At 41.7% G+C, this 15,048-nt stretch overlaps 1 protein-coding gene across 1 annotated transcript in view; it reads left to right on the top strand.

Moving 5' to 3' along the window:
* Positions 1-10,923, top strand: part of LOC136871883 (urocanate hydratase) — a 252,569-nt gene extending 241,646 nt beyond the window's left edge. Inside the window, exons 14-15 of the mRNA XM_067145541.2 lie at positions 834-944; positions 10,725-10,923. Of these exons, the coding sequence (XP_067001642.2) occupies positions 834-944; positions 10,725-10,857 (244 nt within the window). The 3' untranslated portion in view covers positions 10,858-10,923. The remainder of the gene's footprint in view (positions 1-833; positions 945-10,724) is intronic.
* The last annotated feature ends 4,125 nt before the right edge of the window (positions 10,924-15,048 follow it).

Raw genomic sequence — 15,048 nt, 5'->3', positions numbered from 1 at the left:
GAATTCGGGAGAGTGGGTTCGAACCCTACTGTCGGGAGCTCTGAAGATGCTTTTCCGTGGTTTCTTATTTTCACATCAGGTAATTCATGGGATTGTACCTTAATTAAGGCCATGGTCTCTTCCTTCCCAGTCCTAGCCCTTTCCTGTGCCATTGTCACCATAAGACATCCGTGTAAAGCAATTTGTAAAAAAAACCGATAGCTATAATTTCCCTGAGCATTTAACTACGAATACAAAACGTGAGCATATGCATGCAATTATGCCAGTGCTGCCAGCAATAAAAATAGGAATATGAATATCTGAAGAAATTTTAATCCTAACCTATTTTCTACTTTCCGAAATTAAAATTTTACTGAATTGTCACTCGTTTTAGAACTTAATTAACTGTTCCAAATTAACTAGCCGATGAATAAATGCTGACAGTGGTGTTCAAACCCACTATCCTCCGAATGAAAGCTCACAGTTGCGCGCCCCTAACCGCACGGCCAGCTCATGCTATCCATTCTAAAATCACAAAAGTGAAGAAGTCAAATTTAGATAGATCACTCGAGGTTGGTAGTTCTGGTTTCAACAAAATCGACAGAGATCTGATATCAGGTTAGAATTACTTCTGTATTGCGAAAACTGTCCCAAAATTATAAATTTTCATAACATTTATATTCAAATGTCTGTCATATATATCACCCCTCATAGTAGGCTGCCTGGCATGTATGTGTATTTAAACAGAAGTTTTCCTGAGTGACTAATCAGTTCTCATCATCTATTAATAATTTTACGGTACTGAATTTCAGAGTATATGTAGAAGACATGTTAATGAAGTCATTATATTCCAGGGGAGAAGTCATCAATGGAGGTTTTGGCCTTGTCTTGGACGGAACAACTGATGCTGCTAACCGCGCTGAACTCATGCTGGGTTGGGACGTCAGTAATGGAGTGGCCAGAAGGTGAGTTAACACTTAATATAATATTCTAGGAATCATTGCCGTTTTGACATGACTTTGCTAGTGGTGTGTGTACATTTACACCGAATTCCAATTGTTCAGTGTGGATTAAGGCGTTGACAAGAAATGCACGAAGGCGTACGATGTGCGATGTACGTGTTAAAAACGGAGCACATAGGAGTGTGGCAAGGACGTAAGAAATAAACTGTATTCGCCTAAAATGACAGTTATCCAGCACAGGACATAAAATAATTTTCTTCTGGTACTCAGTCAGTCAGTCAGTCTAAGAAATGGCATTTCGTAGAATTTTCAAAATATGTTTAGCAGTAACTCTTTCTTATTCACTTCAATATTCTCAAAATGCCACTTTCGTTCCAGGCAAATTGATTTTCTACTTCACTGTATTAATTTCTATGAATATGAAAATCCTCCCTGTCTCCAGTCATTTGAGCGGTCAGGATGGAATGAATGAAGCCCTCATCTAGCGGCGATAAGAATTGTGATAAGAATTGTGCAGGCCCGAAGATGATTTTCCGTGGTTTCCCATTTTCACACGAGGCAAATGTTTGTTAAGGTCACGGTCGCTTCCTTCCCACTCCTAACCCGCTCGTATCCCATCGTCGCCATAAGACCTATGTGTGTCGGTGCAACGTAAAGCAAATTGTAAAGAAGAAGAAGAAGAAGAAGAAGAAAACAACTCCTGTTGGACAACATTCCAGCATCCTTTTCTATATTTTCGATGTTTTTGTAAATTATTTATCCTCCATGCTCGTGGAATTTAACATTGGCATCAATAATAGCTCGAGAAGATGGAGTTCAATTAACTGGCAAGAGTTTCTCGTAGTCGATTGGTCTTTCCTTCAGATTTCACTGTACATTATCTCCTCTTTATTCTAATTGTTATGCGTTCAGCAATGCACTGACTCCAAACTTCATAAGGTTTCTGGCTCATTACCGTATAATGATAGAAAATGGAGATTGCCTTCTCTCCGGTCTAAAAGAAAAGTCTCGTCCCTGTTTTAATGTGGAAGTGAAATTGGTTTGTAGATTTCTATTTACTGGCGAGCTCTTCAGAACCCGTTCCTCTGAAACGGAGGAAATGAAAACGACCATAATTAGATGTGCGCGAGACGTTCTAAAGCCGAAGAAAGGTAGGATTGTTCCAAGAAGACATTAATAAGGTAACGGATAAGCGAAGGGCACTAGACTATTTAGCATTAATAGAAGTAAATGGCCGGCAGTGCGTCGGCCTCTCACCACTGGGTTCCGTGGTTCAAATCCCGGTCACTCCATGTGAGATTTGTGCTGGACAAAGCGGAGGCGGGACAGGTTTTTTCCGGGTACTCCGGTTTTCCCTGTCATATTTCATTCCAGCAACACTTTCCACTATCATGTCATTCTATCTGTCAATCATTAATCATTGCCCCAGGGAAAGCGACAGTCCTCGGCAGCAGGTACAATTCCTATCCTCGCTGCTAGATAAAGGATTCATTCATTCCATTCCTGGCCCAGTCCATGACTAGAAAACAGGTTGTAGGTTTTCATTTTCATAAGTAGATGGTCAGGGAAACATGCACACTATAATCACTGCAGTTTATATGAATTCAGATCGGATTCGTGTTCACACTAGACCAGGGAGCCTATAACCACACATGACATTGCTTCACTATCATATTCCAGCTCCCTGTAAGTACGCTCATGCAGTTCGTCGCTTCTGCTTCCTTCTTTAAACAAACCACCAAATCGTCGAATCGAGAATGTGGATTTCCAACTAAAGAGTTGATCTTGTGATGCCATACCTCTGCAGCATTTGTTGTTCGATGCCACTTTTGGCAACAGCCCCACATAGTGATTGTTATCTCGCTGTCTTCAAGCCATATGTCTACAAAATAGTCTAGGAAGCCAGTAGAAGGAGCCTGAGAATGTATCACTATCCATCCCTCACTGACGTCATCTGGCTTCAAAATCACCAGAGCAGCGCACATTCGGATGTGGAAACGTATATCATCGTTCTCCTTGTAGTCGCCCGTCAGGCCAAGTTCCTGTACTTTTCTCCACAGACATTGCGCCATTTAACTCTGCTGACGGAAATATTTCTCGTAGGACTGATATCGTAGCTGCTTCGAAATAAATAGTGATTTTCTTAGGATTCCATTGGGGAACAACATCCATGTTAAAGGTGAAAGAAACGAATATAAGTTTCTTTCTTTTTGTTAGGCAAGAACGCAAAGACGACTGGATAAACGTTGCTTTCATTACTCCGGGCCTCCAAGGTCTGCGTGTATGGTATAGATCTGGGCGAACTGTTTGCTGCAACTCTTAAACGTGCCATCCATAAAAAATTGCGCACAATGCCTAAGACTTTCTCTACCTTTTTCGGCACTAAAAATTATAATTCTTTCGCATTCCGTCGCCATCTAAAAGATACGGGCTGCCATTATTCATCCTTAACGCCTCTTCATTAAGAATTATCTGAGCACTTGTTTTTGGCTATACTTGTATTCCGCGTGCATGATTACGTTGCCAACGCATTGTTATTTTTAAAATTTCTTGAACTGGGATATCAGTGACAAAGTCATAGCCCCTGTTATGTAGATCACCCAACTTCCGCACGTAAATCTGTGGTAGTGGAGTCGCTTCTTCTCTTGCAGTCTTCTTTGCTTCGTGAACCTGCTTTATCACTGTGAAGGCCGCTTCTTCAGGTGGCCCACACTGATGAATGACGGTATGAAGTATTTCTTCGTCTCTTGTACTCAGCCGTCCTTTACACTTCTTCTTCTCCTTCAGACACACCCAGGTGAGGATAGCAGGTTCACTCTCCCTATACTTTCTGTACATATAATCTTTGTAAAGTGCACAACGTTTTCCCTGATTAGTAACTGCCAACTCCAATACAGCACAAAATAATAAATACAGTACTCACACCAGGAAGTTTCGGTATAGAATGGTCTTTGTGGCTGAAGATATCAATCTCTAAATAATGCCCGCGAGAGAAAAGTGTTGATCTGCAAGGAGCGAGCAGGTGCTCAGGCAGGTTTAGCGGGGATACCCAGAAATTAAGCTAATGAGGCACACCCACTGCTGCAGTGAACGCAAATGTCCTGTGACAACTAGGGAATTTCTGTGAGAGGGCACAAATTTATCTCAGTGACCGCAAATGTCCGGCGACCGCAAATGTCCGGCAACCGCCAGTGGCACCTCACACCATCACGTCTGGCGTTCGCCCAAGATGACATTGGACAATACATATTGTATGATACCTCTCGACCGATATCGTGTAGTGCAGAGGTTCTCGAACTATTATGAGACTGTACCCCTCACTCATAGCGAAAAGTTCGATGTACCCCACGAAGAAAATCCTTAAATGATAGGTTTAAGGAATATGAGGACGTGGCTAATTATTAAGGCTTTTTCGATTGATTATAAACCATTATTTTAAATAAATATTGTAAATAAAACAGAGGTATTGCATTAGAATGCATTCCATTCAAAATACTGACTAAGCTCCTTGAAAAAAGACTAAGAGAACTTGTGGACCGTGTGGTACTGGAAGAGCAACTTGGGTTTCGAAGGGACAGATCTACTCCAGAGGCTGTTCAGCGCTTACAAAATTACATACTAGAAACAACAGGGAGACAGAGACAGAAAGAGAAACTACATGTTGCTTTCACCGACTTCTCAAAGGCCTTTGACTCGGTCAACACAACATTACTAAAAGGAAAACTTGAGCCGCTTACTGGAAGTGATAATGCCCTATTTGTTCTGATACGAAATATGCTTGCAGAGAACTACGTTCAAATTGACGACAATTTGACAACGTCCTTTCCAATAGAACAAACAAGACGACTGCTTCAGGGGGATCCGTTGAGCCCAATCCTGTTGAACATAGCGACCATGGACGCAATCCGGAGAGTAAGTGCAGATAATGTAAACATGTATGTCTATGCAGATGTTATGGCAATTACGTTTTCGTCAAGTGAAGATCTACAAGCAACTTTTGACAGATTAGTGGAATGGGTAGGTAGAAACGATTTACAGCTGAATGCAAGTAAAACAGTAGTTTTGACATTCAGACGAGGAGGGAAAACTGCTTAGAAAGATACAATTTACTATAAGAGTGAGAGATTATCGACGCCCGCCTCCTTTAAGTACCTGAGAATAGCTCTACAGGTCACGAGTACCGCTGCTGCGGTAATAGCCATAAATGAAATTAAGCATCTACGGAGTCTCTCAGTGGATAGAGCGATGAAGCTCTTTAACGTGAAGATCTCACCAATAGTGAGTTACGGACTACTGCTAATATGGGACCATCTTACCAACAGTAATTTAAGATATTTACAGAATACGAAAGCTGTTTATCTAAATAAAGCTCTTAGCCTATCAAAAAATACTCCCTCACGATTGGTATACGAACTAGTAAGAGAAATGTTCTTCGTAGATGGCCTACGAGAGTGGATGCTACTACATTCTACACCTGCCTACGACAGTGTTCTACAAGAACTTTATTCAAAGAAAAAGGAAATATGGAGCACGTTTTATACCACGGATGCCATGTTGACTCAAAGTCGTAAACAACCAAATTATGAGCTACATGACACGACACGACACGATTTGCGGTTACATGGCTTACATCACAGAATATGTGACAATATGAAACATCATGATCCGCATGAGGATTGTATGTGTTTCCTGTGCAAGAATCGTTGTGATCGTTATCACCTCCAGGAGTGGTGCCCTTGACCAAATTTTGTAGTGATTAACACATATAACTACATATTGTATTCTAAGTGAACATTTATCCATTTATTTATGTATATATCTACCTCATGGCCATTGGCTGCATTAAATTATATTATAAATATTGTGAAATTGAATACATTTTTATAACACATCACAAGGAATTTAAGAGTTTGTGACTGTATCAAGTATAATACAATGATATTTTGATAATAAAGTAACACAGGATACCCTGATTGTATGAAAGTTACGAAACGCTAGATTTTAGCCTCGAAATTTCGATCTTACTTCTGGAGTTCAGACATTGCGAACCATCAACATTTCAATGGCATGGTGTGTCTGCTTGGCGTGACACAGTTTTCTGATGTGTCCCAGTCAAGGTGAAACTTTTAAGCGAAGCGTAGTTCCGTATATGCGTATTAAACTTTCTTCTTATTCACTTCCATATTTCAATTTTTCTTCATTTTCCCCTGAAGGCTGCTCACGTACTCCACTAAAAGTCTCAGGCGTACCCAAAGGGGTACCCGTACCACAGTTTGAGAACCACTGGTGTAGTGGGTATACGGACATCATTTTAGTCCGTGTTAACGCGAGCCTCGTCCGGAAACCCAACAGACCGCTAATCTGCACTCCACTGTGTGTGTGTTCACGAGCCCACTGCACTGTAGCCTGAGCCGTCGATGTAACAGAGTCTAGGAAATCCGTCACAAAGAAGTGCGTGCAACGAGTCCTCTCCGGAGCAGACTTCGTCGAAAAGTGGAAGCACACCTGCTGTGCTAGCACTTGTGTTTAATTAATAACTTAATGGCGTGTGGCCTTCGCACAGGCCTGGTCTTTCAAAGGGACGCCTATAGACGACCTGCGCATCTATGACAATGGGGCCCTACATGTGCTGAATTGTAATTCTGAAAAAGGCACACACACCCTACTCCCAACCATTTGAATTTACTGCGAAGTTAACATCTTCAACACGGTCGGGAATCGAATCCGGAACACCTTGGACCAAAACCCAGCACGCTAACCTTTTAACCATGGAGCTATACAATCCTTCACTGCCATGCGGACGAGATATTGCAATATCGTGTCATCACAGTTCGTGATCCACTTACGCAGTTTCGATGGGTGCGGTTCTATTTGGTCCACTGCTTATACAGTCGCATCACTGTTATACCATTACTGGCCGGTTTCTGGTACACCACAGTTACCTGTGAGTCACCTGAATGCGCTTGTAACATTAACTGCGCTGTTAACTTTAATGAGTTTCCGGAAACTTAAATCCAGATTTATAAGCCCTGGTAATATACAGTACATTTACCGTCATATTTAGTATCTCTCGTCCTCCAATACATGTCTCTACGCAAATGTTTTAGGGTTATTTTGGTAATATCTAGTTACTTTTACTTGCAGAAGTTTACTACAATGATAAATGGTTGGCAAATATGAACACAGTTATCTCAATCAGTCTGATTCAACATGTAATAATCTCTCATAATATGAATATATGTACGATCTAACAATGCAAATATAGATTTTCCCTTCTTTCTTATTCACAGTACGCAGAGATCGTCTTAAATTTCACCTTGAACGTTGTCGTCAGTAAAATGATAAAAATACACAGCAATTACGAAACAGACCACTTTTCACTGATCCAGAACACAACAAGCATAAACGAAAATAATCACATGAATGAAAACGTGCAGCACAATTTGGAACCTATCATTCCGGCACTGATGATGCGATATCCATTTGTTCTCGCTGTAGCTGTTGCAGATTTTTCTAGTGGATTGCAAACAAACCGAAAACTCCTACTTAAAACACGCATATACTGTTTTTCTCTTCAAGGACGCTGGACATATACGGCAAGATTACCGTTTCTTCAGTTTTTCTTCCGTATCTCGGCGCCGAGTCTTACGTGGAAAATGTTGCTGATTCCTGCTCGTATCTTTCGGGAACTCGCTCTATTATCATTCTTCTTTGGCATGTAATTTGACCTGAACAGATGCCAAACCCTTTAAGAATTCCAATTCCATTTTTTCCAGAGTTATCATGGCACAACTTGAACAACACGAAAGCATTATAAACTGCGATCGCCAATAGCCAAAAGAAAATAGCCATATCACTAAATTTTTCATTAGTAGTTCCCTAATGTACTCCTCGAACTGAGAATTTGTAGTTCTTAATAACTGCAACGGACTAGTAATTTGAGTCCAGATGTTTTATGCTTATTGGGAGTCTATGAGACCACACGTCACCGGTTAAAGGATATATTAACGTTAAAAAAAGCAATGAAAAATCGATCGTTATTATTCAGCAAGCTTATATTAAATGCATACGGTACCTGTTTAGTACAAATGTAAATATTAATAGTAAATACTCCATAATTTCAGATTGGGTGTTCACTAACTGTTGGTGGGACTCATGATTCAAAGCCTGACGAAAGAGATCTTAACATTATGGCTACACTGAAAGATCAAATTGAACCTGATGAAAATTCGTTTGATTTGAGTTCTATTTTATTTGACGATTCATTTCCCGTATTGGAAGATACATCTACAGTAGGGGCGTCATGCTCCGAGGAGATTGTAACCTCTCAACAGCTGCGACAGATGACACCATACAAGTGGAATCAGTGACTGAAGCCAGTGATAACGTGGAAGTAAACGTACTGACCGAAATATTGTCGACTCCAGCACACCCAAGCACGTTAAAAATACACTGAATGACTGTAAATATACTTTAACCGGTTCATTATCACTTACTAATGTTTACGAAACTAATAAGACCTTGTACGAAACGGTATGGAGTGGCGCCTCATATCGGTATTTGTTGGAATCACCTCTATGTTCACCAGTCGTTGCGGAGATAACTGTGAAGAAGCCGATAACTGTTCTTTCGGAAACTCATTTTAAACATATCACCGTGTTAAAGCAAGGGTGTATTCTGCCCGAAGGCAGGTCCGAACCTCCGCGGAGGTGTGTCTGAGCCGGAGTTTTCGTACGGTAGGGTGGCCAGTTCCTCTCCGCTCCTCCATTCCCTTACCCCCCACCAACAGCGCGTGGCAACCTATCCAAATCTTGACCACACCCAATGTTGCTTAAATTCGGAGATCTCACGGGATCCGGTGTTTGAAAACGGCTACGGCCCTTGGCTATCACCATGTTAAGTCACTGTTAAGTCTACAGATAACTGTTATTCCAGAAACCGCCATACGTCTCATATGAGCAACAGTGTCAGGGCACAAAAATCCCCCTTCACGCAGTGCGATCGTGAGTCCCTGTTCAAATTCTGTAGTTTGCTTACACTGCACCCTATTAGCATGACGGGGCATAGTGACACAGTTCACAGCCTGTTGACCCTGATACACTAATTGTTTGACTCCTCAACGTCCCTCTACTTGTACGCCAAATATGCCTGTCTGTTAGGTCATCCTGGTTGGATCCTGGAATAGCACAGCCAAAGGTTATCTGGTTGGGGGGTAAACTGGAAAAACCGATGGCAGTGCCAAAATGAGATTTACTAGGCAAGATGTGGAGTGTGGTAGTATACCTTTGCTCTCCTCACTGGGCCAGAATGTGCTATTGCAGCACGATTGACTCTATGAGTAACACGTTTCATAAACATCAAACACTGGTTGTGCTCTGAATGACGTTACTCAGCACCACTCATATCCCAGCAGCTTCCCTATTGTCACAGCCATGGGTGAGTGGGAACAGGGGCGTGCGCAGACGGGGGGGGGGGGTTGACCCCCCCCCACCGAAATGTTGAAGTTTAGTACTCATGATGAATTGTGGGAACCATGTAAATGAAGATTTTAGGCAGCTCATTGTTTTGCTCTAATCTGAACTACGTATTTGCCAACAATGTGTTGATACTTCAATTAATATAATTATATATTTTACATTTTGCGACAGTGATATGTTCCCAAAAGTACATCGAGTACTGAAACTGTTTGCTCTCTTACTAGTAACCACTGCCATACCAGAACGCTCTATTTCATCCCTGAAATATCTAAAAGTATATTTTGCAGAATAAGACTGCATAGGAAAGACTGAATGTGTTAGGTTTTTTGTGTACCCCCTTTGTATATATAGGGGCTGCCTGGCCGAGGCGGTAAAGGCGTGCTCGGTTCGCCGCCCGGAAGGACGTGGGTTCGAATCCCCGTCAGGAAGTGGCAAAATTTAAGAAACGAGATTTCCACTTCCGGAGGTGCACATGGCCCTGAGGTTCATTCAGCCTACACCAAAAATGAGTACCAGGTTAATTCCTGGGGGCAAAGGCGGCCGGGCGTAGAGCTAAACACTCTACCCCATCAAGTGCCGAGGTTACGAATAGTGGAAGCCTTTACCTTCCACTCCTCCAAGGCCCTTCATGGCCTGTATGGAGATGACTTTGCTTTGCTATTTTGCCTTTGTATATATACATGTGACCGTAGAAAGTATAATCCATTAGCTGGCCAAAAAATCCAAGAGACATCTTCTATTGTAAACATCAACATGAATATAAATGTGTCTTAATTTAAAAAATGTGTTATTTTGAAAGTTTTAATTTGATGTTTTTAATTTCTCAATATGCTCCCAACATTATTTTATAGAAGTCCTCAAATTTCAATATTGAATACCCCTCCCCCAAAACAATTTCTTCGTACGCTCCTGTCTAGGAAGCTACATTTTGCTTTGGCCTATGTCAAGAGACAGATGCTAAAGTACTGGATCCATCAAGAAATGGCAACAGGCGGTCTCTTAATATAGCAGTCCAGAAAGCACTGCTGAGACGAATACAAAATCACTTTGCAATTATAATTGCTTGCTTTTCATACTTACAGTAAATGTAAAGTTTAACATGCGTTTCAGCCTTCCTTCATGGTGTTGCAATATTCATAAGCACGATAGTCTATTAATGAAGATTTTAAATGATCAAGATAATGGTAGAAAAAGTCAATGAAGTAAATTCTGCAGAAATATATATTTAACCCTTTAAAATATATTCATGTCTTTCTCTATTGTTACTGCAAAGTGAATATTAATTATGGTTCTCATTCTGTTGCAGGTGCTGGTCTGGCAACAAAAACGCGCTGCTCGCCACGAGGGAAGCAATGGAGAGAGACCCTCGTCTACATGTTACTCTACCCCATGACGTTCATGACCCTACGATGATCAGTAGTCTCTTTACCAACCACTAACATGTACCTTGCACCCTGAGAAACTGGCATGTGGTACAAATAAAAGGATGTGAGATATTCTGTTAACTATGGTTATTCCTACGCATGCACACTGAAATTCGCAACAGATCAATGGCATATAATTGTTTTAGTCACCTCCGTACAGGCAATGAAGGCCCTTGAAAGAGTGGAAGGTAAAGGCTTCCACCATTGTTAACCTCGGCACGTGATGGGGTAGAGTGGTTAGCTCTACGTCCGGACGCCTTTGCCCCCAGGAATTAACCTGGTACTCATTTTTGGTGTAGGCTGAGTGAACCGCAGGGCCATATGTACCTCCGGAAGTAGAAATCTCGTTTCTTAAATTTTACGACTTCCTGACGGGGATTCGAACCCACGTCCTTCCGGGCGAACCGAGCACGCCTTTACCACCGCGGCCAAGCAGCCCCTAATGCATTTAAATTAGGTTTATAAAACCCTTTGCCATGGTCACTTTTTTCAACTCAGTCCTGCAAGTTATTCTTGAACGTGCATTTAAATTTGTGCATGTAGTTTTTTTTAATGTAACACACTGTCACCTCAGGAACTCTTACTACCACATGCAATGACAGACGGCGCACAACTCATGATACAACAATACACAACTTCCAGAAAGCCACATTTCATGTAACACGTGCGTAGTGGAACTTAATAGTTCCAGAGAAGATAGGAAAGAAAGATACTCGGAAAATAAACCTTTACGCGGAGGAGAACAGACTGTTTCAGAAACTACTCCAAATAGGATAGAAAATACGAGTAGTTACTTTCAGAAGCAATTTTTGAGGAGGAAGAAAATAGTGATATTATAATCTGTGGGAGGGTAGAAAGTATAGTCCTTGATAAACAAGGAAATATGTAAAACAATCACTCTAAAAATCAATCTAAAGAAAGGATATAAAAACAAGAATTCTAATTAATAACTTTATACGAGTAGAAAACAGTATACTACTGTAAGAATAAGCCTTAGAGGAGGTAGAAGGCAGACACAGAACAAACAACCTCAGAGGAAGCAGAAAACAGCACATTAACAAACAACATTCGAGGAGATAAAGTAGGAACCTTAGTAAGAAACCGGTCGCTTAAGGAAACAGATATAGATCAAGTAGAAAATGGTCACACTGATAACAACTTTAGAGCAAGTAGCAATCGTACACTTTTAGAAACAAATTTTGAGGGGGGGGGGTGGACAAGTAGTCCATTTAAAATGCAACTTTTTAGTAGTAGTTGCTTTAATAATAACGAAATGAAAATTTACAGCCTGTTTCCAGTCTTTCGACCGGGTCAGGAGTGGAATAAATGAAGCCCCCATCTAGCGGCGAGGATAGGAATTGTACCGGCTGCCGAAGACTGTCACACTCCTCTGGGGCAATGATTCATGAATGACAGATGAAATGAAATGATATTAGAGAGTGTTGCTGGAATGAAATATGACAGGGAAAACCGGAGTACCTGGAGAAAAACCTGTTCCGCCTTCGCTTTTTCCAGCACAAATCTCACATGGAGTGACTGGGATTTGAACCACGGAAGCCTGCGGTAAGAGGCCGGCGCGCTGCTGCCTGAGCTACGGAGGCTCAGTTTGCTTTAATAATAATAATAATAATAATAATAATAATAATAATAATAATAATAATAATAATAATAATAATAATAATACTTTACGCTGATTTTGAACACAGATGTACATTTGCAGGAAAGAGTTTGGAGTAAAGCTAATGGTGAAGGATTCTTGTAAATTTCCAATAGGTTTCTTATTCTTCCTGCCCCTTCTCTCTCTCGCTTCCTTTATTCGCAAGATGAAATCGATCCATCCATTATTCAGGAGGGTTGAAAACTATTGGTTTGGTGGGATAAGCGGAGGCAGCTGTGACTGAGATATCAACAAAGGATGTGCAGTTCACTTCAAAATATTCTAAAGAGCTTCAGATTAATTGGCTCGTAAATAAACTGTCCCGCTCAGTGGCTGCCTCCGTTGAATCTACTGTACGATTAATTTTGTGTTGTAGCTTCAAGAATGTCTGGTGATCAATCTCATTAAGGAACAAGACCTTCCCTCCAGCGTTCGGTCAAGATGTTCTACTAACAGTCAGTTAGCTATGACTGGATTGCTTTCACTGCATAGTTACTGTACTGTACCTTAAAAATGTGTAACTGTGAACTTCTTCAGTCTGTCGATACTAATCCAGTATAAAATAATTTTAGAAAATTCCTAATAAAACATTAATTAAAAACAGAATGACAGTGTTTCATTCTTGATAAAACATCATCAGATTCTTTCAAATCACACTTTTTCACAGTTATAAATTAACTAAATAAAAACTGATGGCTTTCATTATAAAAAATAAGTATAGTGAACTAGTGGGAGAAAGCCTTGCTGACTCAGGCTGCAGCGCGCCGGGCCTCTCACCACTGGGTTCCGTGCTTTAGTTCCCGGTCAATCCATGTAAGATTTGTGCTGGACAAAGCGGGAGTGGGGCAGAATTTACTCCGGATACTCGGTTTTTCCCTGTCATCTTTAATTGCAGCAACACACTCCAAGAGCATTTCATTTCTTCTGTCAGTCATTAATCATTGCCCCAGAGGAGTGCGACAGGCTTCGGCAGTCGGCACAATTTCTATCCTCGCCGCTTCATTCATTCCATTCATGACCCGGTCGAATGACTGGAATTAGGCTGTGGATTTTCATAGTGAACTCCTGGTACCTGTGGACACTTCTGCATAGACAAATGGCAACGAGTTTCAAGAATAAAGTTCAAGGATAAATGCATATTTCCAGGTTGGACCTATTTATTATTAATGAGGTAGAGAATCGGGTCCATAGTAGTCTTCAATTAACGGGTCAACGACGATGGATAGGAAAGGGCTGGGAGTGGAAAGGTAGCGATCGTGACCTTAATTAAGGTACAGCCCGAACATTTGCCTATGAGAAAATGGGAAACCACGGAAAACCATCTGCAGGGCTGTCGACAGTGGGGTTCGAACGCACTATCTCCCAAATGCAAGATCACAGCTGCGTGATCCCTAACCGCACGGCCACTTACTCGGTATAAATTTAGTATTACTTTAAGTCTGGCTTCTTGGCTGGATGGTCAGCGTACATATCTTCGTTTCAGAGGACCCTGGGTTCGACTCCCGGCGGGGCCGGGAATTATAAATGTGTAGGGTTAATTTCTCTGGTTCGGAGACTGGGTGTTCGTTTTCGTCTTACTAAACTTCTCTCCATCTACACACAACCCACCACAATATCAATCACAACAGAAACGCGCAATATTAATGCATCTCTCCGCATAGGGTTGGTGTCAGAAAGGGCACTCGACCGCAAAACTGGAAAGGTAGCGATCGTGGCCTTAATTAAGGTACAGCCCGAAAATTTGCCTTGAGAAAATTGAAAATGTGAAATTGGTTCGACTCCTGGTGGGGCCGGGGATTATGACGATGCAGGGTTAATTTCTCTGGTTCGGGGACTGGGTGTTTGTTTTCGTCCTAATACACTTCTCTTCATCTACATACAACACAGCACAATATCAATCACAACAGAAACGCGTAATACTAATGCATCTCCCCGCATACGAAGGAAGGAAGGTAGGAAGGAAGGAAGGAAGGACGATCTTGCTAGTTGCTTTACGTCGCACCAACACAGATAGATCTTATGGGACGGTGGGATAGGAAAGGCGTATAAGTGTGGGAAGGAAGTGGCCGTTGCCTTAATTAAGGTACAGCCCCAGCATTTGCCTGGTGTGAAATTGGGAAACCACGGAAAACCATCTTCAGGGCTGCCAACAGTGGGGTTCGAACCCACTATCTCCCGGATGCAAACTCACAGCTGCGCGACCTTAACCGCACGGCCAACTCGCTCGGTAAGGAAGGAAGGAAGGAAGGAAGGAAGGAAGGAAGGAAGGAAGTCCTTCACAAATAAGTGGAAGTTAATATCGCATTCCGTTAGATGCCCGTAGTGGACTTACCGATGTCTCAAAAGTTGGTATTTTTTCTTTTTTCTTTCCTATTTTCTTTACGTCGCACCGACACAGATGTCTTATGGCGACGATGGGATGGGAAAGGCCTAGGAAGTGGAAGGAAGCGGCCGTGGCCGTAATTAAGGTACAGCCCCAGCATTTGCCTGGTGTGAAAATGGGAAACCACGGAAAACCATCTTCAGGGCTGCCGACAGTGGGGCTCGAA

This window comes from Anabrus simplex, chromosome 4 (assembly GCF_040414725.1).
Source record: "Anabrus simplex isolate iqAnaSimp1 chromosome 4, ASM4041472v1, whole genome shotgun sequence".
Taxonomy (NCBI): Eukaryota; Metazoa; Arthropoda; class Insecta; order Orthoptera; family Tettigoniidae; genus Anabrus; species Anabrus simplex.
Note: the sequence above shows the minus strand (reverse complement) of the source record. Positions and strands in the feature narration are given on the sequence as shown.